We start from the raw sequence: 23,658 nt of genomic DNA on the forward strand, positions 1-23,658 counted from the left end.
TTCTGCATCATTACATCCAAAATTGGCTCATACATTTGTGGGTCCTGGTGTAAAATGAAAGTTGGGGTCTCTTGCTCAAAAAGCACGGGGAAAATACTGTTAAAGGTATCAAATTTAAAGCTTTTTCTCCTCCTATAGTCACTCTCATTACCTTTCATGGTGTTTTTTATTTGCAATTTAACGTCATGCTCCCTTAGACAAGGAATACTCATGGACCAGGTGCAGACCCTCCTAGTCACCTGGTGGGTGATTCAGCTTGTGGAGTACTGGTGGGCCAAGTACAGACCCTTGTAGTCACCTGGTGGGTAGTTCAGCATGTAGACTACTTGTGGGTCAGGTGCAGACCCTCCTAGTCACCTGGTGGGTGATTCAGGATGTGGCGTACTCGTGGGCCAGGTGCACACTCTTGTAGTGCACAGCCCACCAACCGCCAGATTTCCCTTCTCAATAGACCTGCATGTCATGCTCAGCCAGTGGAGGGATCTGAAGTAGTCAAGCCATGTATCTTCCCTTCATGGGCCTCCCACCTCAACCCATGGCAGATGGGCAACCCCCAAGGGTATTGCAGCCTCTACACTGGGCCATGCTAGGTACCTGGATTAGGGAGAGGCAAGAGGTTTACTCCTGCCAAGATGAGTAAGCCACGCCATCATCACCATCATCATGCCATGGTGCTGCCAGCCAGGTATGGGACAGCCGCTGCCGTGCCTTACTCCAAGACACTGCAACGTGCATTTGCCCTACCCCGATAATCCCCCAACACCTGAGCCTAGGCCCTCACCCAGGTCAAAGACAGAAGCAGCTTGTGGGACGGGTTAAGGAGGGGAAGGCTGGTCAGGACCCAAGGTGCCAGAGCATGGAGGGGAATCGGGGTAAATAATCCATCCCAGGGAGGCAGAGAGGCAGCAGAAGGCGGGACTGTATGAATGCCAAAACCCCACGTCCCCGGCGCATGCTTCATTGTCTCATCACACTTCGCTTACAAAACATAATGTCAAAGATAAATTTGTTAAGAATTTCAAGATAAATACTGTAGAGTACAGGACCCTTCTAAGCACTGCCTCTTTCCCCACGCTCTCAACACCTATTGACTCTGCCCCTAAACCAGAGTTCTGATGCTAGAAAGAATTCATGAACAAGTATCATGTTAGCATCCAAACTCTCTTGCTTTCTTCTTTCTGTCTCTCTAGGATTAGAATAGAGAATAAAAAGGGAAAAAGATCCATGAAGTTGTGCTGAAACTAGTCTTCCCGAGTTCACTGTAACATTTTTCTATTTCATCACTGTATCCCCCTACTATCTATCTATCTACGGAAACTGCTGTGGCAAAGTCACTGAAGGTAATTGCCAAATTCAATGGGATTTTTTTGATCCTCTTACTGTAATAATTTCTATACCACATTTAATTCTGAGAATCACTTTCTTTTTGAAACTCTTTCATTCCTTCACTCTCTAATACCACTATGTTCTATTTCCATAATGGGTTTTTTTCCCCCGTCTTTTTCTTTGGCTTTTTGTCATCTGTCTTTACCTTAAATGTCAATTCATTCCAGGGTTTTCTCTTCAGTCTTATTCTCAACTCTACACTTCAGCCTGTGCACTAACTCAAGAAAGCCAAGAAAACTGATAAAGACCCAGCAGAATGCTGCTAATATTGTCTTCCATGGAAATTGAGGCTGTCACTTTAATGTCAGCTGATACTGATTCCTTCTCTACGAGGTTACTGTATTAATACCAAAGCCTTTCTTTTATTATCTACAAGTATTTCCTTTTGCCTTCAAATTTTCCTTCCAGAGACGCTGGTAACTCACTCGGTGACTCAATTCTTCTTTCCTGTGCCTGTGACAAGTAAGCATAACACAAGGCAGAAGGTATCAGCCCTGGAGCTGGGGTCTTTTTCATCAGCCTTGGACTGTGTGGAACTCTGGGTACAGTTTACCTATTAAGATTTACCGTAGCTGTTTTCAGCAGCTTTCTAACGTATCAGATTGAACACATGAAATAGAATATTCATTGTACAGTCTCAGAAACTCACTGCATGCTCATTTACTGATTCCCAAAGCATTTTCATTTTGTTTTGTGCATAATAATGTACTAGACACTGCAGTAATCAGCACACGGAAGGACATAGTCACGAGGCACTGACTTTCAGAGATGATATATGCTAAAAATATGCAGGGAACTTTACAGTGAAAAAAACTTTCTAGAAAACATACAACTAAACATACAAGTGAATATTAGTCCCTTTTTGTTTTATTTTATAATTAAAAATAGAGACAGGGTCTCACTATATGTCCCAAGCTGGTCTCAAACTCCCGGGCTCAAGCAGTCCTCCCGCTCCGGGCTCCCAAAGTGCTGGGATTACAGGTGTGAGCCACCAGGACTGGCCTGTGACTCCTTTCAGGGCTGGTGAGGGAAGGATTTGTCATGCTAAAAGACAATTTTCTGTTTGACATAAATTATAACATATAAAGACTGTAGGGTTTTTTATATAGAATGGCAGTATCAACATTTTAAAGAAGATTAATCATGAAGTTTTGATTCTGTGAACTTGCAGTGTTAAGGAAGCATATAGATTTAAGCCACTCAGACTTCTGTGATGACACATGAGAATCAATAACGATATTGATAAATAAATAGACATACGTGATTTTTTGTTTTTTACATTTAGCCTTTAATTTTATGTACTATAATGAAATATAAAGGGAATATGCAAAGGTTTAGAAACATGTATCTTGAATGTAGAATCTTCAAACTAGCGTTTAATGGGCTGTTCACTAAAATATGTTTCCTCTTTTTCCACGCAGACATTTCTTTAACAACTTGACCCAGGTAAAATACTTTTTAAATGCTGTGTAGCCTTCATGTATCACTACTATATTGTTTCTCTCTTATCTTCCATATCTACCAGAGGAGGAGTTTTTCAAACTAATTTGGCAATGATATTTGCTTAGAGTAGTGGTACTCAAGGTGTGTCTCTTTCTATAAGAGCCGTTCAGGAGGTCCATGAGGTTCACCCTTTTCCAACCACCTGTCTGCATAAGGATGGATTTTCCCCCCTTTTACTTCTACCAAGATAATTTTTACCAACAACTTGCCTGAAGGAGCAGAGATGATTATCCAGCTGTCTTTTATTAATACAAATATTAAAGATGGTTTTTAAAATATTAAGCATCCATTCTTACTAATATTTTTCCTTTGAAAAATCGTTATTTTTCATAAAAATGTTAATTAACATGTAATAGATGTACCATAGTTTTGAAAATAATTAAATTATCTTTAAATGTTCTCAAATTTAATTTGTTATATGGTAAATACTGGTGGATCTAAACCACATAAAACAAAAGCCTTGTAGGATTCGTAATAATTTTTAAAAGTATGAAGGGGGTCCTAAGATCAAAAAGTTTCAAAATTCTGGAATAGAGGATGATTAGAAGTATGATGGAAAGATATATTCAAAATGTTGAAAACTGAAATAAGGTTAAATAATATTTGGAAATTACACCTCTATAGAGATATTATAAGTCTCTAAAAGCAGCAACTTACTGGAAGAAAAGAAGTAGTAAAACAAGATAAACTGTGTTTATCTTTGAGTGAGCTCAGTGCCCATAATTACTCCTACTCCAAATCCCACTGATATTACTGAATTATTTTTTGAGGTTACAACTATAACAACGCTCAAAAGCAAGAAATAATATTATCGGTAATTAAGAAATTTTAAGATACATAGAAAATATAGGAGAACTGACAGAAGTAGAATATATATTACAGACTCAAATAATGCAGAATAACCTCCTTCTCACTCAAAACGCATAGAAATGCCTATAGAAAATATATGTGTGTATACTGCTAGCACACACACTCACAGACCTTTACATTAATACAGGTGCAGGTGTGCATATGGAATTTAAAAGCAAGAAAAGGAATTTCCTGGTGGTCAGAAATAATTAAGGAACTCAAAGTCAGAGTTTCAAGATTGAATTAGAACAGAATGTGAGCTTTCTAGAAAACATACAACTAACCATACAAATGAATATTATTCCTTTTTGTTATATTTTATAATTAAAAGTAGTGGAAAAGGGGTGATGTTTTAATGATTTTATGGGACTGGGAATGAAAGTTTCGGCCTATGGGAGTCAAGGGAGCTGAAACTAACCTCCCTATATGAAGTTAGGGTTTAGAAAATGTCTTGGCTGGGAGCGGTGGCTCACACCTGTAATCCCAGGACTTTGGGAGGCCGAGGCAGGCAGATCTCAAGGTCAGGAGATCGAGACCATCCTGGCCAACACGGTGAAACCCAGTCTGTACTAAAAATACAAAAATTATCTCGGCGTGGTGGCACGTGCCTGTAGTCCCAGCTACTCAGGAGGCTGAGGCAGGAGAATCACTTGAACCAGGGAGTCAGAGGTCGCAGTGAGCCGAGATCGCGCCACTGCACTCCCACCTGGCGGCAGAGCAAGATTCCATCTTAATAATAATAATAATAATAATAATAAAATATTTAAAATTTATAAATGTCTGTAAAATGGAGACTGGTAAAGCTCTACTGACTGTCTTAGGATAATTGCAAAGAAATGATACACCTCTTTTGGGGGCTGTAAACAGATAAGGGATTACCCAGATTTCAGGTGCACGTCCTAATTTAACAGCCCAAGAGATTCAAGAACCTACAGCCAAGAAATAAATACAGATATAACTTTGCAAGCAGTCAAACACATAGAGCCCAGGCGGAAGTGATTGCAAAACCCATTTCCATGACCTTGCTGGGTTTTGATTTATATTCAGGCGTGTGAAATCAGTAACAAAAACAAACAAACAAAAAAGGATCAGTAACAAAATTACCTAGAAAATCCCCATGTGGGGGAATTTAAACATTTCTGTATCCATGGGTCAAAAAAGAAACCAATTATTTAGTTTAAACTAAATAATTAAGACCTCCAGGAAAATAGTAAAGGACACAAAACACCTTCACTCCTGCTTTAAAAAGAAATCACATGATAAAATTTTAAAATCCTTCAGACTCAAAGCGCTGTGAGTAAAATGAAATCTAAAGGTGTTACATTCCAGAAGAATGAGTCCTTGCTAGGTGAACAAAAGCCAGAGAATGCTTTCATACTTAGAACCACTTGCTAAGGTTGGAGGTAGGACAGAAGAGCAAACTGGCCAATGATGGATGGATAGACTTGGCTGGGATGAGGTGAAACCAGTTGAACTTTTGACTAATGTGTAAGCTGGTGTATCTGATTTGAATCTGAAAGAGTACCAAAGCAAAGAGAATTCTCTCCATTTGTCAATGTCTCACATGGGAATTTTACTTAATAATATGCGTGACACCTATATGACAAAACTGTAGAACTCTCCTGAAGGAAAGGCACACTATTTCCTTAATACATGTGCTCTACAACATAAAGATATGAATTTTCCTGAATTTAGCAATGCAATGCCATCTTAATGAAAAAAATATACTTTTTCAGAACTAGACAAGATGTTTCTAGAATTCCTATGGATTAAAGAAAAACAAACAGTGTTCAGAAAAACACTGAGTAAGAACAGGGATAGGGTTCTGGTCATGGCAGGCATTCAGATACATGGTGAAGCCTTCATGTTTAACGTGTGAGATACTAACTCTTGAAAAGGCAGTCAAGATGAATAGAAAAGCATAAGAATCCAGAAATAACCAAAATACAGTTAGATCTTTACTAAGCAATGACAGTAGCATCTCAAATCCCTGGGGAGAAGATGGACTAGTCAATAAATGATATTGGGATAACTGGGTAGTCATACTTAATAAAAAGCAAAGATTGGAGTCATACCTTACATAGTACACCAAAATAAATTCGAAATAATTTTACATTGAATATGTAAATACAGTAAATCCAGTAACAAAGAAAACATGGAAGAATTCTCTTACAACCTGATAATTGGAGACCTTTCTAAGTATATCACAAAATGCAGAAGACAAACCAAAATATATGATAATTTTTACTCCATAAAGCTAGAAGATAAGGAAATGACAGATAACATGGCCAAAAATTATCATAAACTCCAAAGAAAATGGAATACAGGTGGAAAAATACAACTGATTAAAGTAAACAAATCAATGTCTTCTTAATATGTAAAAAAAAAATTCAAATAAACCGTTAAAAGAGAAAAAATCCGGCAACAACAACAACAACAAAAAATGAGCAAATGAAATACAAGTGGAACTTGAACATACGGAAAGAAGCTCAAAGTTTCTCAAAATACGAGATATGCAGATTTAAACTATACTGCAGTACCAGGCTGGGTGTGGTGGCTTGTGCCTGTAATCCCAGCACTTTGGGAGGCCAAGGCAGGCAGATCACCTGAGGTCAGGAGTTCGAAACCAGCCGGACCAACATGGTGAAACCCCGTCTCTACTAAAAATACAAAAATTAGCCAAGCATGGTGGTGGGCACCTGTAATCCCAGCTACTCAGGAAGCTGAGGCTGGAAAATCGCTTGAACCGGGGAGGTGGAGGTTGCAGTGAGGTGAGATTGCGCCATTGCACTCCAGCCTGGGCGACAGAGCAAAACTCCATCTCAAAAATAAATAAATAAAATTTTTTAAACAATGATACCACAGTACCATTTTTCACCCATCAGACTGGCAATAATTGAACGTATGACAAAACCTGATGTTGGGAAAGAACATGAGGGAAGAAGAACTCTCATACATCACTACTGAGAGACCCTATTGGTACAACTGCTATGGAGAGCAATTTATCAGTATCTATGAAAATTACAATGTATTTACCCCATGACTCAACAATTACGCTTTTAGGCATGTGCCCTAACAGTATGCTCAAAGTTGTACAAAGTTGCTCATTGTCGTCTTGATTGATTATAATGGCAAGGGAGAAACCAACGTTTATCAGTAGGTTACTGGTTAAATAAATTTTGGTTCCTCCATAACTTAGAATAATATCCAACTGAAAAATCAGTGAAATATGTAAAGATCTCTAAAATAACTTTAGATGATGAACAAAAGATTCAGAAAAAATATGTTTAGCATCCTAGCATTTTGTAAAAGGGATGAAAATAATATATCTGTTGGTTATACACAAACATTTTATAGGAATCTAAGCAAGAACTTACTAATAATACCTATGGAGTGCAGATGGATTGATGGGAATTGAGTGATGGAGTACAGGGTGAGAGAGTCAGCTTTTGCTGTATTTTTAATATAATTTTTAAGTATATGAATAAATACCCAAGAAAAAATAAGAAAACAGTTCTGTATCTATTGAACTGGCCTTGCATCAAGTCACAAATGTTAAGTTTCAAATAACATGTATAGGGTGATTTCATTTTTATAAAAAGTATGTGAGTGGGGGTGAGGGTGCCATGTCTATTTATGGCTATAAAGAAAGATAGGCTAGGCGTGGTGGCTCACGTCTGTAATCCCAGCACTTTGGGAGGCCGAGGCAGGCGAGTCACCTGAGGTCAGGAGTTCAAGACCAGCTTGGCCAACATGGTGAAACCCCGTCTCTACTAAAAATACAAAAATTAGCCAGGCATGGTGGTAGGTGCCTGTAATCCCAGCTACTCGGGAGGCTGAGGCAGGAAAATTGCTTGAACCCAGGAGGCAGAGGTTGCAGTGAGCTGAGATTGCACTACTGCACTCCAGCCTGGGCGACAGAGCAAGACTCTGTCTCAAAAAAAAGAAAAGTAAAGAAACAGAAAAATAGGCCAGGCACGGTAGCTCATGCCTATAATCCCAGAAATTTGGGAGGCCAAGGCAGGTAGATCACCTGAGGTCAGGAGTTTGAGACCAGTCTGGCCAACATGGTGAAACTCTGTCTCTATTAAAAATACAAAAAATTAGCCAGGCGTGGTAGCAGGCACCTGTAGTCCCAGCTACTAGGAAGGCTGAGGCAGGAGAATCACCTAAACTGGGAGGCAGAGGTTGCAGTGAGCCGAGATACCGCCATTGCACTCCAGCCTGAGCAACAAGAGCAAAACTCCGTCTCAAAAAATACCCGTAAGCGTTCATATGACATTTCAACATTACATACTTAAGGGGTGTACAGGCATTGTATTAATTCTTCCTTCATATGTCCTTCAGTTGACATCCTTTACCTATGTAAAGCACTTTTGCTTTTTATTTTTAAAAGTGGGATAATCAAAAATTTTTAAATAAAAAATGTGTTTATGGTTATGTTTTGCCACAATTAAAAATGAAATCTGTATAAAATGTAAAGAATTGCAAACAAATTTTATTTTCTAGGTTATCAGTGTGTGGGTATATGATCCAGAAAATGCTGATCCTGATGAGTTGCTCGGGAGTGCAGAAGAACCTTCAATAGTAAGTGGAAACATTAGTATCGTCATAGTAAGAACAGAATGCTGTCTTTCTTTTGTAGGGACTGTGAATAATTTATAATCAATAGACAGGATTTTAAGCTGCTAACTAAATACATTTGCATGATACCTTTTAGTTTAGCCATTGTAGTGGTTTTGAACTTATGCTCCATCTCTACAATAGTAAACCTTTATTTAGAACTCTAATTGAACATTCTTCATATTTTCTTTTTTTCTTTATTTTTTAATTTTACCCTAAGTTATGGGATACACGTACAGAATGTGTACATTTGTTACATAGGTATACATGTGCCACAGTAGTTTGCTGCACCTATCAACCCGTCATCTAGGTTTTAAACCCTGTATGCATTAGGTACTTGGCCAAATGCTCTCCCTCCCCTTTCCCCCCATCCCTCGACAGGCCCTGATGTGTGATGTTCCCCTTCCTGTGTTCATGTGTTCTCATTGTTCAACTCCCACTTATGAGTAAGAACATGCAGTGTTTGGTTTTCTGTTCCTGTGTTAGTTTGCTGAGAATGATGGTTTCCAGCTTCATTCATGTCCCTGCAAAGGACATGAACTCATCCTTTTTTATGACTGCATAGTATTCCATGGTGTATATGTGCCACATTTTCTTTATCCAGTCTATCATTGATGGGCATTTGGGTTGGTTCCAAGTCTTTGCTATTGTGAATAGTGCTGCAATAAACATACGTGTGCATGTGTCTATAGTAGAATGATTTATAATCCTTTGGGTATATCCCCAGTAATGGGATTGCTGGGTCAAATGGTATTTCTAGCTCTAGATCCTTGAGAAATCGCCACAGTGCCTTCCACAATGGTTGAACTAATTTATACTCCCACCAACAGTGTAAAAACATTCCTATTTCTCTGCATCCTCACTAGCATCTGTTGTTTCCAGACTTTTTAGTGATGGCCATTCTAACTGGTGCAAGATAGTATCTCATTATGGTTTTGATTTGCATTTCTCTAATGACCAGTGATGATGAGCTTTTTTTCATGTGCTTGCTGGTTGCATAAATGTCTTCTTTTGAGAAGTGCCTGTTCATATCCTTTGCCCACTTTTTGATGAAGTTGGGTTTTTTTATTGTAAATTTGTTTAAGTTCCTTGTAGATTCTGGATATTAGACTTTTGTCAGATGGATAGATTGCAAAAATTTTCTCCCATTCTGTAGGTTGCCTTTTCACTCTGATGATAGTTTCTTTTGCTGTGCAGAAGCTCTTTAGTGTAATTAGATCCCATTTGTCAATTTTGTCTTTTGTTGCAATTGCTTTTGGTGTTTTAGTCATGAAGTCTTTGCCCATGCCTATATCCTGAATGGTATTGCCTAGGTTTTCTTCTAGGGTTTTTATGGTTTCAGGTTTTACATTTAAGTCTTTAATCCATCTTGAGTTAATTTTTGTATGAGGTTTAAGGAAGGGGTCCAGTTTCTGTTTTCTGAATAGTGCTAGCCAGTTTTCCCGGCATCATTTATTAAATAGGGGATCCTTTCCCCATTGCTTGTTTTTGTCAGGTTTGTTGAAGATCGGATGGTTGTAAATGTGTGGTGTTATTTCTGAGGCCTCTGTTCTGTTCCATTGGTCTATATATCTGTTTTGTTACCAGTACCATGCTGTTTTGGTTACTGTAGCCTTGTAGTGTAGTTTCAAGTCAGGTAGCATGATGCCTCTAGCTTTGTTCTTTTTGCTTAGGATCGTCTTGGCCATTCAGGCTCTGTTTTGGTTCCATATGAAAGTTAAAGTAGTTTTTCTCTAGTTCTGTGAAGAAAGTCAATGGTAGCTTGATGGGAATAGCGCTGAATCTATAAATTACTTCTGGCAGTATGACCATTTTCACGACATTGATTTTTCCTATCCATAAGCATGGCATTTTTTTTCCATTTGTTTGCATCTTCTTATTTCCTTGAGCAGTGGTTTGTAGTTCTTGAAGAGGTCCTTCACGTCCCTTGTAAGTTGTGTTCCTAGATATTTTATTCTCTTTGTAGCAATTGTGAATGGGAGTTCACTCATGATTTGGTGGTCTGCTTCTCTGTTATTGGTGTATAGGGTATATTTTCTATTAACCTCCTCATTCATGAAGGGGCTGAACATTAAGATGCTTTAGAGTTGTTCTTTGAGCATCCATATCAAAGCCTTCTTTCAAAAATGTCTCATCACTTATTGAATCCTTTATCACTTGGAGATAAATGAATTTTCTAAAGATGCAACACCGTGAATAAATCCTTTCTTTTTGTTACAAATTTACCTCTTTCAAGATTTCAATTTTGTCTTCTGTTACAATTAAAATGTATTTAAAAAATCTAAAATGAGGAATTAGCTGACTGTTAATTTCCTATGGGACTATTTACGTTTTAATGAGTCAAGAGCTATCAGATTTTTTAATAGCATGTTATCCTATCTCATGATAATCAAATTCCCAAGGGAAGGATTGATAAATCAGAAGGATACACAACCAATTGTTTCATCTGGTAATCAACTTTAGAGGAAATAAAATAAATTAATGGTAATTAAACACTTTAAGTATGACTATTGGCTTAATTTCTAATCATTTTAAGTGAATATGCACCTTTTAATGTTATTTAGTGCATTCGTAATACTTTACTTTCTTTTCATCTGCACATTTATCCATGATGATGTGATTTTATTAAAACCTTTTTATGACTCTCCCTTAGCAACAGCATAGACTCTTAACTCTTAGGCTCTTAATGTGACATACCAAACCTTATCTGCCTCTGCCCCTCTTCTCTGGCCTCAGTCCTCTACAGATGTCTTCCCTCCGGCCACTGGACTCTTCTATCTCCTCACACACACCTGCTGTTTCATGCATCTGTTTGGCTTATGCTGTTCCCTGCATACCAATCGGCCATCCGTTTTCTTCATCTCGGTAACTTCTACTCATGTTTTTGGTCTCTAATTAGTTGTCACTGCCTCCAAGATGGCTGCCATCACCAAATCAGGGCTTTTGTTTCACACGAGCAGTTTGAAGGAATTATTTTGAAACTACAGTTTTGATCCAGTCATCCACAATGATGAAATGAAGTGATGACCACCTTTATCTTTAGAAATGCTTTGTTTTACAATGTGTTTTTCTGATATAGCTAAACCAGATTTGGGGGGGTGAATATTTGTATGTGGGTGTACATTTTTCCTGCTTTCACTTTCAGCTTCCTGTATCCTTACAGTTTTTTCCAAACACCAACTCAAACCAGACATATTTTTAATATGTGTCTTATAAACACTCTAAAGTTGAGTTTTTGTTTCTGTTTTTTATCTTGACTGGCATTATATGTCTTTAATTAGAGCATTAAGTTCGTTTTCATCTAATATTGACACAATATATTCTTAGATTTGCTTTATATTTGTTCTGCCTGTTGTATATTCTTTCTAATGCTTGTTGTATATTCTTTCTAACTGGCAACTCTCTTCAGTTTCATCAGATACTGTTTCACCAGCTCCTTACTTCCACTGTTGCTGTTAGGAAACCATCTTTCTGCCTGTTACTCCTTCGAAACTGTCTTAACCCGGGCTCCTCAGAAGCGTGCTTGTAGTTTATTTTTGGAGGTGATGCCAGGAATAAGAGTGGAGGACCAGGAAAGGTGTGCCAGGAAAGGAGGGAGATACAATTTTTAGGCTATCACTGCCGTGGACCACTAGAGCACAATCTCGCTGAGCCCCTCCAAGAAGCCATGTGGAATGTGTTTTTAAATTGTCCAACAGAAGAACAGAAAATGCCTCAGAGTTGCCTCACAGAGGAGAAGAAAGCTTCCCATCCTCCATTAGTCAGAGGTTTCCCCCTGGCTTGTTAACTCCTAGTACTTCCAGGTTGTACATGTCTAAATGCAGAATAGGTTTCCACAGGCAGCCAAGATGCAGGGATAGACAGGCCTTGACAGAGAAGGGAAAATGATGCTTGAGTTGATGATGCTAGAGTCAGTGTGAGATTCTGTCAGGTTATAAATGTGTGAAGTGTGTTGCCAGAATTGGCTCGATTAAAAAGTAGGGTACTACAGCTTACAAGAGGTGTTGAGTAAGTAAGCAATCCATCTTTTCTCCTCTGGCTGCTTTTGAGATTTTTCTCTTTGTCTTTTGTTTTCTGCAGTTTTACTATGATGTATCTAAATGTGAATTAAAACAAATATATTTACTTGGAATTATTTGACTTTATGAATCTGTGGATTGGGGTTTCCACAATCTTCTGAAAATTATTAGTTATGTCTTTTCAAATATTGTCTGTGCTTCATCATTTTTCTCCCTTTCCTCTGGGATTCCAAATAAACATGTTCTTATTCTATCTCCTGAAATCCCATTTCAACATATATTAGACCCATCTGATTCATCTGCCATGACGTTTACCCTCTTATCAATATATTCCCTCTTTTTATCTCTCTGTGCCGTGTTTGGCTCAGATATTTCTTCTGACCAACTTCTAGGTTGCTAAAATAATTTCTTTTTGAAATTTTTTCTTTATTTCGAGACAAGGTCTCACTCTGTCACCCAGGCTGCAGTGCAGTGGCACAATCATGGCTCACTGCAGCCTCAACCTCCTGGGCTCAAGTGAGCCTCCCACGTAGCTGGGGCTACAGACACACACCACCACACTTGACTAATTTTTGTATTTTTTGTAAAGACCAGGTCTTGCCACATTGCCCAGGCTAGTCTCAAACCTCTGGGCTCAAGTGATCCACCCATCTCAGCCTCCCAAAGCGCTGGGATTACAGGTGGGAGCCATTGCACCTGGAAAATTATTTCTAATATGGTATTAAACCCACTCACTGAGTTCTTCATATCAGTTATTTTCAGACATTTTACTTGGTTATTTAACACATTTTGTGGTTCACTTTTATAGTTTTCTATGACCTGGAGATATTTCATGCTTATTTTTTTCCTTTCTTTCTAAAGTTTTATTTTTGACTCTGTATATAAGCTTGCTTATTTTTTATTTAACGTGGTAACCATAGTAGAATATAAAACCAATGTGGGACAGTTAAATATTCCTCTTTTCACTATGTTTAACAAATAAAAGAGCACACAAATATCCAGCTATTATCTGCACTTGAAATACTGATGGCAATACCATGTTCCTTTTATCTCATATCTAAGCATTTTGGAAGAGTTTTTTTAAATATAAGGTTTCTATGTCTTCACCTTGTATTCATTCACTTTTCAAAAAACTTTTACTTTTAGAACAGTTTCAGTTTTACAGGATTATTACAAAGATAGTACAAGGAGTTCCTATTTATCCCACACCTAGTTTTTTCTATTATAAATATCTTACTCTTGTATATTTGTCATAATTACTGAACCAATATTGATACACTGTTATTAATAGAAGTCCATATTTTATTCACATTTCCTCAGCTAATGTTCATTTTGTATTCCAGAATCCCACCAGGAATAGCAAATTATATTTAGTTGTCTTGTCTCTTTACATTCTTAATTGTGACAGTTTCTAGACTTCATGGCTTTTGATGCCCTTGAAAATGTTGAGGATTGCTTGTCAGATACTTTGTAAAATGTCAATCCATTGGGATTCATCTGACATTTTTCTCATAATCAGATTGGAGTTAGGTGTTTCAGGCAGGAAGACCACAGAAGGAAAGTGGCATTCCCATCACACGTAATCAGGGGCACATACAATCATATGATGTGTCACTGCTGATGTTGCCGCTCATCACCTGGCTGGAGATCGTGATCCTCTGCTGTAAAGTTCCTCTTTCTTCTCCCTGTCTGTGTGGTTCTCCTTGGAAGTAAGTCACTCAGTACAGTTATACTTTACCTTCTTAAGGAAAGGAGTATCTACATAAATATTTTTGGAATTTTTGTATTATGGCAGACTTGTCTTATCCCTGACTTATTTATTTACTTATTCAATCATTTATTTATATCACTATGGACTCATGAATATTTATTTTATGTTTTGGGTTATAATCCAACACTACTTTATTTATTGGGAGCTCTTTCAGTCAGCTCCTGTATCCCTTTGACATTGTCTCATCATAGTGGGGTTTTGTTGTTTGGTTGTTTTGTTGTTTTCTTTGTTGTTAACACTTTCTTTCTTACTGGCACTATAAGATGCTCCAAACTAATCCTGTATATTTCCTGCGTCATAGCACCTGCACCATCTTCCATTCCCAGTCCTAGAATCAGACGTTTCTCCTACGAGCTCTGGACCCTTTTGGTTCTTGTATTAGAGAGTGGTATTGGAAATCAAGATCGGGGCACTAAGTGTGCCTATTGCTGTTTGGCTGTTTTCCTCTCTCAGCTGTCAGAGCAAGGAAACATATATGCGTGTCCTAATCCAAGCATATACACACACATATCTGGAAATTTTTCCATATTTAACTATCTGTATTTAGATTAAGCTAAATGTGAATTTATACACATGGCTTCAACCCTAATTTATGACCACGTTAATCATTCTGGACTCCTTCCTTGCTTAGCTGTAATCTCCTACCTCAAGAATAAGAAATTAGATTCCCACCATCTGCCATCCATTTGCTTAACATGTATGTTTCCAGCATACATGTTATTCGTCAGCTCAGGTGATCCTAACAACATACCACAGACCAGGTGGCTTAAAAAACAGAAATTTGGCTGGGAATGGTGGCTCATGCCTGTAATCCCAGCACTTTGGGAGGCCGAGGTGGGTGGATCACGAGGTCAGGAGATGGAGACCATCCTGGCTAACACAGTGAAACCTCATCTCTACTAAAAATACAAAAAATTGGCCAGGCGTGGTAGAAGGCACCTGTAGTCCCGGCTACTCAGAAGGCTGAAGCAGGAGAATCTCCTGAACCCGGGAGGCAGAGGTTGCAGTAAACCGAGATCACGCCGCTGCACTCCAGCCTTGGCGACAGAGCGAGACTCCGTCTCAAAAAAACAAAAACAAAAAAAACCCAAATTTATTTCCTCTCAGTTCTAGAGGCTAGAAGTTTAAGATCAGGGTTTCATACTGGCTTGTAGATAATTTATGTAAATGGAATCATACAATATTTTTGGCCTTTTGTAACTTAGTTCACTTAGCGTAATGTCTTCAAGGTTCATCCATGTTTCAGCATGTTTCAGAATTTCTTTCCTTTTTAAGGCTGAATAATATTCCATCATATATATAAAAAACATACCACATTCTGCGTGTCCATTCATCCATCACTGGACACGTGGGTTACTTCCACCTTTTGGCTTTTGTGAATGGTGTTGCTATGAACATGGGTGCACAAATATCTGCTCATATCCCTGCTTTCAAAACTTTTGGGTATATACCCAGAAATGGAATTGCTAGATCCCATGGTAATTCTATTTTTATTGTTTTGAGAAACTGCCACACCGTTTTCCATAGCACCTGTACCATCTTACATTCCCATTAACAGTACACAAAGGTTCCAATTCCTCTACAGCCTCACTAACACTTGTTTTGTTTTGTCTTTGGAGGAGGGAGTTTTATTTTAAGAAGTAACAAGATTTTTTATAATCTTGCTAATAATCTTATTAGATTATGTATAGATTATTTTGGGGGTATATGTGATATTTTGGTTCCCATATACAATGTGTAGTGATCAAATCAGGGTAATTGGGATATCCATCACCTCAAACATCTATCTTTTTTTGTGTGCAGAGAATGTTAAAAATCAACTTTTCTAGCTATTTTCAAATATACAATAAATGATTAATCTTCACCCTACTATGCTATCAAACACTAGAGCTTATTCTTTCTATCTGTGTGTTTATATCCATTAATCAGCCTCTCTTCACCACCACCCCCATCAGCCTTCCCAGCATCTGGTGACCACTTTTCAACTCTCTACTTCCATGAAATCCACATTTTTAGCTCCCACATATGAGAACATATGATATTTCTCTTTCTGTGCCTGGTTTATTTCACTCAAAATAATGGCCTCCAGTTCCATGCATATTGCTGCAAATGACAGAATTTCATTCTTTTTTTTATAGCTGAATACTATTACGTCATATATGTAGACTGCATTTTCTTTACCCATTCTTCCATTGCTGAATATTTAGGTTGTTTCTATATTCGGCTATTGTGAATAATGCTACAATAAACATGGGGGTTCAGGTATCCCTTTGATATACTGATTTCATTTCCTTTGGATAAATACCTAGTAGTGGGATTGCTGGATTGCATGGTAGTTTCATATTTAGTTTTTTGAAAAATTTCCATACTGTTTTCCATAGGAGTTGTACCAATTTACATTCTTACCAACAGCGTATGAGGGTTACCTATCAGATGAATAGTTTGCAAGTATTTTCTCCCATTCTACAGACCGTCTCTTCACTTTGTTGATTGTTTACTTTGGTGTGTAGAAGCTTTTTAATTTAATAAAGTCCCATTTGTCTATTTTTGTTTTTGTTGCCTTTGCTTTTGAAGTCTTAGCTATAAAATGTTTGCCCAGACCAATGTCCTAAAGCATTTCCTCTGTTTTCTTCTAGTAGTTTTATCGTTTCATGTCTTACCTTTAAGTCTTTAATTCATTTTGAGTTGGTATATATATATAGTGAGAGAAAAAGGTTTAATTTCATCCTTCTGTATATGGATATCCAGTTTTCCCAGCATAATTTATTGAAGAGGGCATCCTTTCCCCAATGTATGTTCTTGGTGCCCTTGTCAAAAATTAGTTGGCTGTAAATATGTGGATTTATTTCTGGATTCTCTATTCTATCAGTCTATGTTTTTATAACAATACCATGCTGTTTTGTTACTATAGCTTTGTACTATATTTGAAGTCAGGTTGTGTATGCCCCTAGCTTTATTCTTTTTGCTCAATATTGTTTTGGCTACTTGGGATCTTTTGTGGTTCCATATGAATTTTAGGATTTTTTTTTCTATTTCTGTAAAGAACGTCCTTGATATTTTGATAGAGATTGCATTGAATTTGTACATTACTCTGGGTAGTATGGTCCTTTTAACAATATTAATTGGTCTGATAACTGCAATATGGAATGTCTTAACATTTGTTTATGTCATCTTCGATTTTTTTCCTCAGTGTTTTATACTTTTCTTTGTAGAGGTCTTTCTCTTCCTGAAATTTATTCCTAGGTAATTTTTTTGTAACTATTGTAAATGGAATTGCTGTCTTGATTTGTTTTTCAGCTAGTTTGTTATTGGTGTAAGAAACACTACTGTCTTTTGTTTTCTTTCTTTTTTTTTTTTTTTTTTTTGAGACGGAGTCTCACTCTGTCACCCAGGTTGGAGTGCAGTGGCGTGATCTTGGCTCACTGCAAGCTCCGCCTCCCAGGTTCACACCATTCTCCTGCCTCAGCTGCCCCCCCCCCAACTCCATTAGTTGGGACTACAGGCGCCCGCCACCACGCCCAGTTAATTTCGTTGTATTTTTGGTAGAGACAGGGTTTCACCGTGTTAGCCGGGATGGTCTGCATATCCTGATCTTGTGATCCGCCCACCTTGGCCTCCCAAAGTGCTGAGATTACAGGCGTGAGCCACCGCACCCGGCCAGAAACACTACTGTTTTTTCTATGTTGGTTTTGTATTGTGCAACTACTGAGTTCATTTACTAGTTCTACACATTTTTTTGGTGGAATCTAGGTTTTTCTATATATAAGATTGTGTTGGCTAGATGTGGTGGCTCATGCCTGTAATCCCAGCACTTTGGGAGGTCAAGGTGGTGGGGATTGCTTGAGAGGAGCTCAAGACAAGTGTGGACAACATAGTGAGACCCTATCTCTAAAAAAAAAAAATATATATATATATATATATATATACACACACACACAAAAATTAGCCAGGCATAGTAGCACCTGCCTGTAGTGCCAATTACTTGGGAGGCTAAGGCAGGAGGATCACTTGAGCCCAGGAGTTTGAGGCTGCAGTGAGCCATCATCTGAGTGAGATTCTGTCCCCCTTCCCCCACCAAAAAAAAAAAAGAAAATTGTGTCATTGTGTCATCTGCAAAGAAGAACAATTTCTTTTCCAACCTTGATTCTTTTTTTTTTCCTTTTGTCTATTGCTCTGGCTAGGACTTCCAGTATTATGTTTAATAGGGGTGGTAAAAGCGAGCACCAGTTTTTTGATCCAGTTCTTAGAGGAGAAGCTTTCAACTTTTCCCCATTCAGTATGATGTTAGTTGTGGGTCTGTGACAGGTACATGGCTTTTATTATGTTGAGGTATGTTCCTTCTATGCCTAATTTGTCAAGTTGTTTTGTGTTTTTTTTTATCATGAAGAGATGTTGAATCTTATCAAATGCTTTTTCTGCATCTATTAAGACAATCATAAGGTTTTTGTTCTTCATTCTGTTGATGTGATATATCATATTTATTGATTTGCATATGTTGAACCACCCTTGTATCCCTGGGATAAATCTCACCTCATCATGGTGAATTATCTTTTTGATGTCTTGTTGGATTCATTTCGCTGGTATTTTGTTTTGAATTTTTGCATCTGTGCCATCAGGGATATTTGCCTGTAGTTTGTTGTTGTTGTTGTTGTTGTTGTTGTGTCCTTGTCTGGTTTTGGTGTCAGGGTAATGCTTGTCTTGTAAAATGAGTTAGGGAGCATTTCCTCCCCTTCAAATTTTTGGAATAGTTTGCAGAGAACTGGTATTAGTTATTCTTTATAAGTTTGGTAAAATTCAGCAGTAAAGCCATCTGGTCCTGGGCTTTTCTTTTTTGGGAGACTTTTTATTGGAGATTCAATCCTGTTACTAATTATTGGTCTGTTCAGGTTTTCTATTTCTCCCTTGTATAATCATGGTAGGTTTTATGTGTCTAGGAATTTATTCATTTCCTTTAGGTTTCATAATTTGTTAGCATATAGTGGTTCATAAATAGTCCTTAAGGATCCTTTGAAGGTTTGTGGATCCACATCAGTTGTAATGTGTCCTTTTTTGTTTCTGATTTTATTTATCGAATCTTCTCTCTTTTTTTTCTTGGTCACTCTAAGTAGCAGTTTATCGATTTTGTTTATCTTTTTTAAAAACCAACTTTTTGTTTTGTTGATTCTTTGTATGTTTTTTAGTCTCTATTTCATTTAGTTCTGCTCTGATCTTTATTCTTTCTTTCTTTCTACAAATTTTAGGTTTGATTTGTTCTTGCTTTTCTGGTTCCTTGAGGTGCATTATTAGGTTGTGTATTTGAGATCCTTTTACTTTTATGACCTAGGTGTTTATTGCTATAAACTTTCCTCTTAGCAGTGTTTTTGCAGCATCCATAGGTTTTGATATGTTGTGTTTCTATCTTCATTTGTGTCAAGGAATTTTTAAATTTATTCTTAATTTCTTTCCTAACCCAATGGTCATTTAGGAGCATGTTGTTTAATTTCCATGCATTCTTTTCTTCCCCAGAATGTCCACTTTCATCCATGTATTTTTATAGTTTCAAATATTCCTCTTGTTTTTGATATCTAATTTTATTCCACTGTGGTCAGAGAAGACACTTGATATGAATTCAATTTTTTTATTTTTTATTTTTTAGTTTTTTTGAGACGGAGTCTTGCTCTGTCTCCCAGGCTGGAGTGCAGTGGTGCGATCTCAGCTCACTGCAAACTCCGCCTCCCGGGTTCACGCCATTCTCCTGCCTCAGCCTCCCGAGTAGCTGGGACTACAGGCGCCCGCCACTACGCCCGGTTAATTGTTTGTATTTTCGGTAGAGACGGGTTTCACCATGTTAACCAGGATGGTCTCGATCTCCTGACCTCGTGATCCGCCTGCCTTGGCCTCCCAAAGTGCTGGGATTACAGGTGTGAGCCACCACGCCCTGCCGAATTCAATTTTTAAAAAAATGTTTGAGACTTGTTTTGTGTCCTAACGTATGGCTAATTCTAGAGAACGTTTCACATGCTGATTAAAAGAATGTGTATTCTGCACTTTTCATGCAAAATATTTTGTAAATGTCTGTTAGGTCCATTTAATCTGAAGTACAGTTTGAATCCAGTGTTTCTTTGTTGATTTTCTATCTAGAGTTCTGTCCAATGCTGAGAATGGAGTGTTGAACTCCCCAACTATTATTTTTATGGAGGTCTATTTCTCCCTTTAGATGTAATTATATTTGCTTTATATATCTGGGTCTGTTGAGTGCATACAGCATTTCTTTTTTCTTCTTCTTCTTTTTCTTTTTTGTTTTTTTGAAACAGAGTTTCACTCTTGTTGCTCAGGCTGGAGTACAATGGCACCATCTCGGCTCACTGCAACCTCTGCTTCCCAGGTTCAAGCAATTCTCCTGCCTCAGCCTTCCCGAGTAGCTGGGATTATAGGTGCCCACCAGCACACCTAGCTAATTTTGTATTTTTAGTAGAGACAGGGTTTCACCATGTTGGTCAGGCTGGTCTCGAACTCCTGACCTCAGGTGATCCGCCCACCTCAGCCTCTCAAAGCGCTGGGATTACAGGCATGAGCCACTGCGCCTGGCTTAATGCAAATAACATTTCTAAATAATGCTATATCCTCTTGCTGAACTGATTTATTTTTTATTATCTAATGACTTTCTTTGTCTCTTTTTATGGTTTTTGACTTAAAAGTCTTTTACCTACTATAATAATAGCTACTCCTGCTCACTTTGACTCCATTTTTATATGCCTTCACTATGGATCTTCATGTATCTTTACAAGTGAAGTGAGTTTCTTATAGGCAATATATAGTTGGATTGTGTTTTATTTTAATCCATTCAGCCAGTCAATGTCATTTAAATGGAAAATTTAATTCATTTACATTACATTCAAGGTTATTATTTATAGGTGAGGACTATTCCTGTCATTCTGTTAGTTTTTTTCCAGTTCTTTTGTTTATCCTTTGTTCTTTCATTCCTTCTTCTTGTTTATCATTGCAGTTTGGAGGTTTTCTGTGGTGGTAACATTTGACTCCTTTCTCTTTCTTCTTTGTATTATTGATATGCCATTGAGCTTTATGCTTTTGTGTATTTTCATTATGGTAGGTACCATCCTTTCACTTCCAGATGTAGGACTTCCTTAAGCATTTCTTGTAGGGCTGATCTATTGTTGATGAATTCCCCCAGGTTTTGCTTACCTGGGAAAGACTTTCTTTCTTTATTTTTGAAGGCTAGCTTTGCTAAGTATTGTATTCCATACTGGCAGTTAGAACTTCGACTATATCATCTCATTCTCTGCTGGCCTAGTAGGTTTCTGCTGAGAAATCCACTGTTAGTATGAGGAAGATTCCCTTATATGTGACTTGATGCTTTTCTCTTGCTCATTTTAGAACTCTCTTTTTGCTTTTACCTTTTGACAGTTTGAAATTCATGTGTCTTGGAGAAAATCTTTTTGGGTTAAATCTATTTGGAGATCTTTGAGCTTCCTGTACCTAGATATCTATATATCTTGCAAGACTTGGGAAGTTTTCAGCGATTATTTTGTAAAATAGGTTTTCTATGTGTTTGCCCATCTCTTCACCTTCTAGAGCTCTCAAAATTCAAGTATCTGGTTGCTTTATGGTATCCCATATGTCGTATAGGCTTTCTTTATGCTTTCTTATTCTTTTTGTTTGTTTGACTGGATTATTGCAAAAGACCTGTCTTCGAGTTCAGAAATTCTTTCTTCTGCTCCATCTAGTCCATTGTTAAAGCTCTTAATTGTATTTTTTATTTTATGCATTGAATTCTTCAATTCCAAGATTTCTGTTTGACCTTTTTCTTTAGTATCTATCTGTTTGTTAAATCTCTTATTCAGATCTTGAATTGATTTCCTAATTTCTTTGTATTGTTTATTTGTGTTCTCTTATATCTCACTAAGTTTCTTTTTTTCTCCTCCCTCTCTGAGTTTCTTTAATATCATTATTTCAATTCCTTTTCAGACATTTCTTAGATTTCCTTTTTGTTAGGATCTGTTACAGAGAATTATTGTGTTCCTTTGGAAGTGTCATGTTTCCTTGCTTTTTCATGTTTCTTGTGTCTTGCACAGATACATTGGTATCTGTGGTATAAAAGTTGCTTCTTTCAGTTTTATAGATTGGCTTTCATAGTGGAATACCCTTTCCTTTGGATATTTCTTCGATGTTGGTTGGGTAGGTTGCTTTGGCTTTAATTCTGGATGGGCACAGTAGTGTAGTCTCTGCATGATTTCTTCAGCTATATAATGAGCGTCAATGATGTCTCTGAGTTTTTCAGTGTCTTATGCTGTGGTTGTTATTGAAGGCTATGGTGGGGCTTTGTTGGGGACAGGAGAACCAGGCAGGCTGGTCCATGGACACCAGTGGTAGGGACAGCTGGCTAAACATCGGGTTCTTGAACCCCCTGGCAGCTTACATAGGCACTAGTAGTAGCAGGTCTGGGTAGACCAATTCTTGGGCCTCCAGGTGGCTTGCTTGAGTGCTGGCAGTGGCAGCAGTGGGCCAGATGGGTGTCAGGTCCTCAGGCCCCTTGGCAGCATTCATTGCAAAAGCAGTGGCAGTAGCAGCAGCAGGCCAACCCTTCAGCCCCCATGCAGCACATGAGTACCAGCAATTGCAGTGGTTGACTGAATTGACCAATCCCCAGGCCTCCACGTGACACACACATATGGGTGCCAGTGCCAGTGGAAGGTTGGGCAGGCGAGTCCCAAGGTCTTCAGTAAATCCACATGGTGGCAGTGATGGGCAGGACAGGTCTACGCTCAGGCCCCTGAAAGGCATACATAAGTGTCAGTGGTGTCAGGCAGAACAATCCCCAGGCCCCTGGAGGGTATATGTGAGTGCCAGTAGTAGCAGGTGGGGCAGATCAATCTGCCGGCCCCTGGACAACACGCATATACACTGGCAGCGGCAGTTGGGGTGAGTTGACCTCTAGGCTTCTGAATGATGCGTGTGGGCACTGGTGAAGGTGGAGATAGGCAGGTCTGGCTTATCCTCATGACTCCAATGGTGCTTGTGGGTGCCACTTGCAACAAGCAGGGTGGATCTATCCCCAGGTCCCCAGACAGCATGCTGGGGCACTGGTGGTGGTGGCAGTGGACAGGTCAGGACCATCCTCAGGCCCTTAGATGGTGTGCATGGGCACTGGCAGTGGTGGGCAGGGCAGGTGGATCCCTAGGCCTCCAGATAAAAAATGCATGCAGGCTCCACTGGTGGAAGCTGCAGGTGGGTTGAGTGTAACCTCAGGTCCTCCAATGGTGTATATGGCCACTGGCTATAGTGAGTGGAGCAAATTGATCCCTTTGCTCCCAGACTCATTTTTTAATTAGGTTGTTTGGTGTTATTTTTTATTGCTCAGGTTTAAGTTTTCTGTGTATTCTGGATATTAATGTTTTATCAGATATGTGATTTGAAAATATTTTCTTCTATCCTGTGGATTATCTTTTTCTTCTGTTCATAGGGACTTTTGAGGCACAGAAATTTTTAATTTTAATGAAAGCTATTTTT

The 23,658-nt window shown here is 38.3% G+C and overlaps 1 protein-coding gene across 21 annotated transcripts in view; it reads left to right on the forward strand.

Annotated features, from left to right (window-relative positions):
* Nucleotides 1–23,658, forward strand: part of CATSPERE (catsper channel auxiliary subunit epsilon) — a 181,845-nt gene that overhangs the window by 32,489 nt on the left and 125,698 nt on the right. For 17 of the 21 annotated variants that reach the window (XM_021931885.2, XM_021931889.2, XM_021931887.2 and 14 more), the window contains 2 exons: nucleotides 2,808–2,832; nucleotides 8,248–8,325. In XM_021931885.2, the coding sequence (XP_021787577.1) occupies nucleotides 2,808–2,832; nucleotides 8,248–8,325 (103 nt within the window). The other 4 variants (XM_021931920.2, XM_017953284.3, XM_017953282.3 and 1 more) reach the window with 4 other exon arrangements.

Source organism: Papio anubis, chromosome 1, assembly GCF_008728515.1.
Source record: "Papio anubis isolate 15944 chromosome 1, Panubis1.0, whole genome shotgun sequence".
NCBI classification, from domain to species: Eukaryota; Metazoa; Chordata; class Mammalia; order Primates; family Cercopithecidae; genus Papio; species Papio anubis.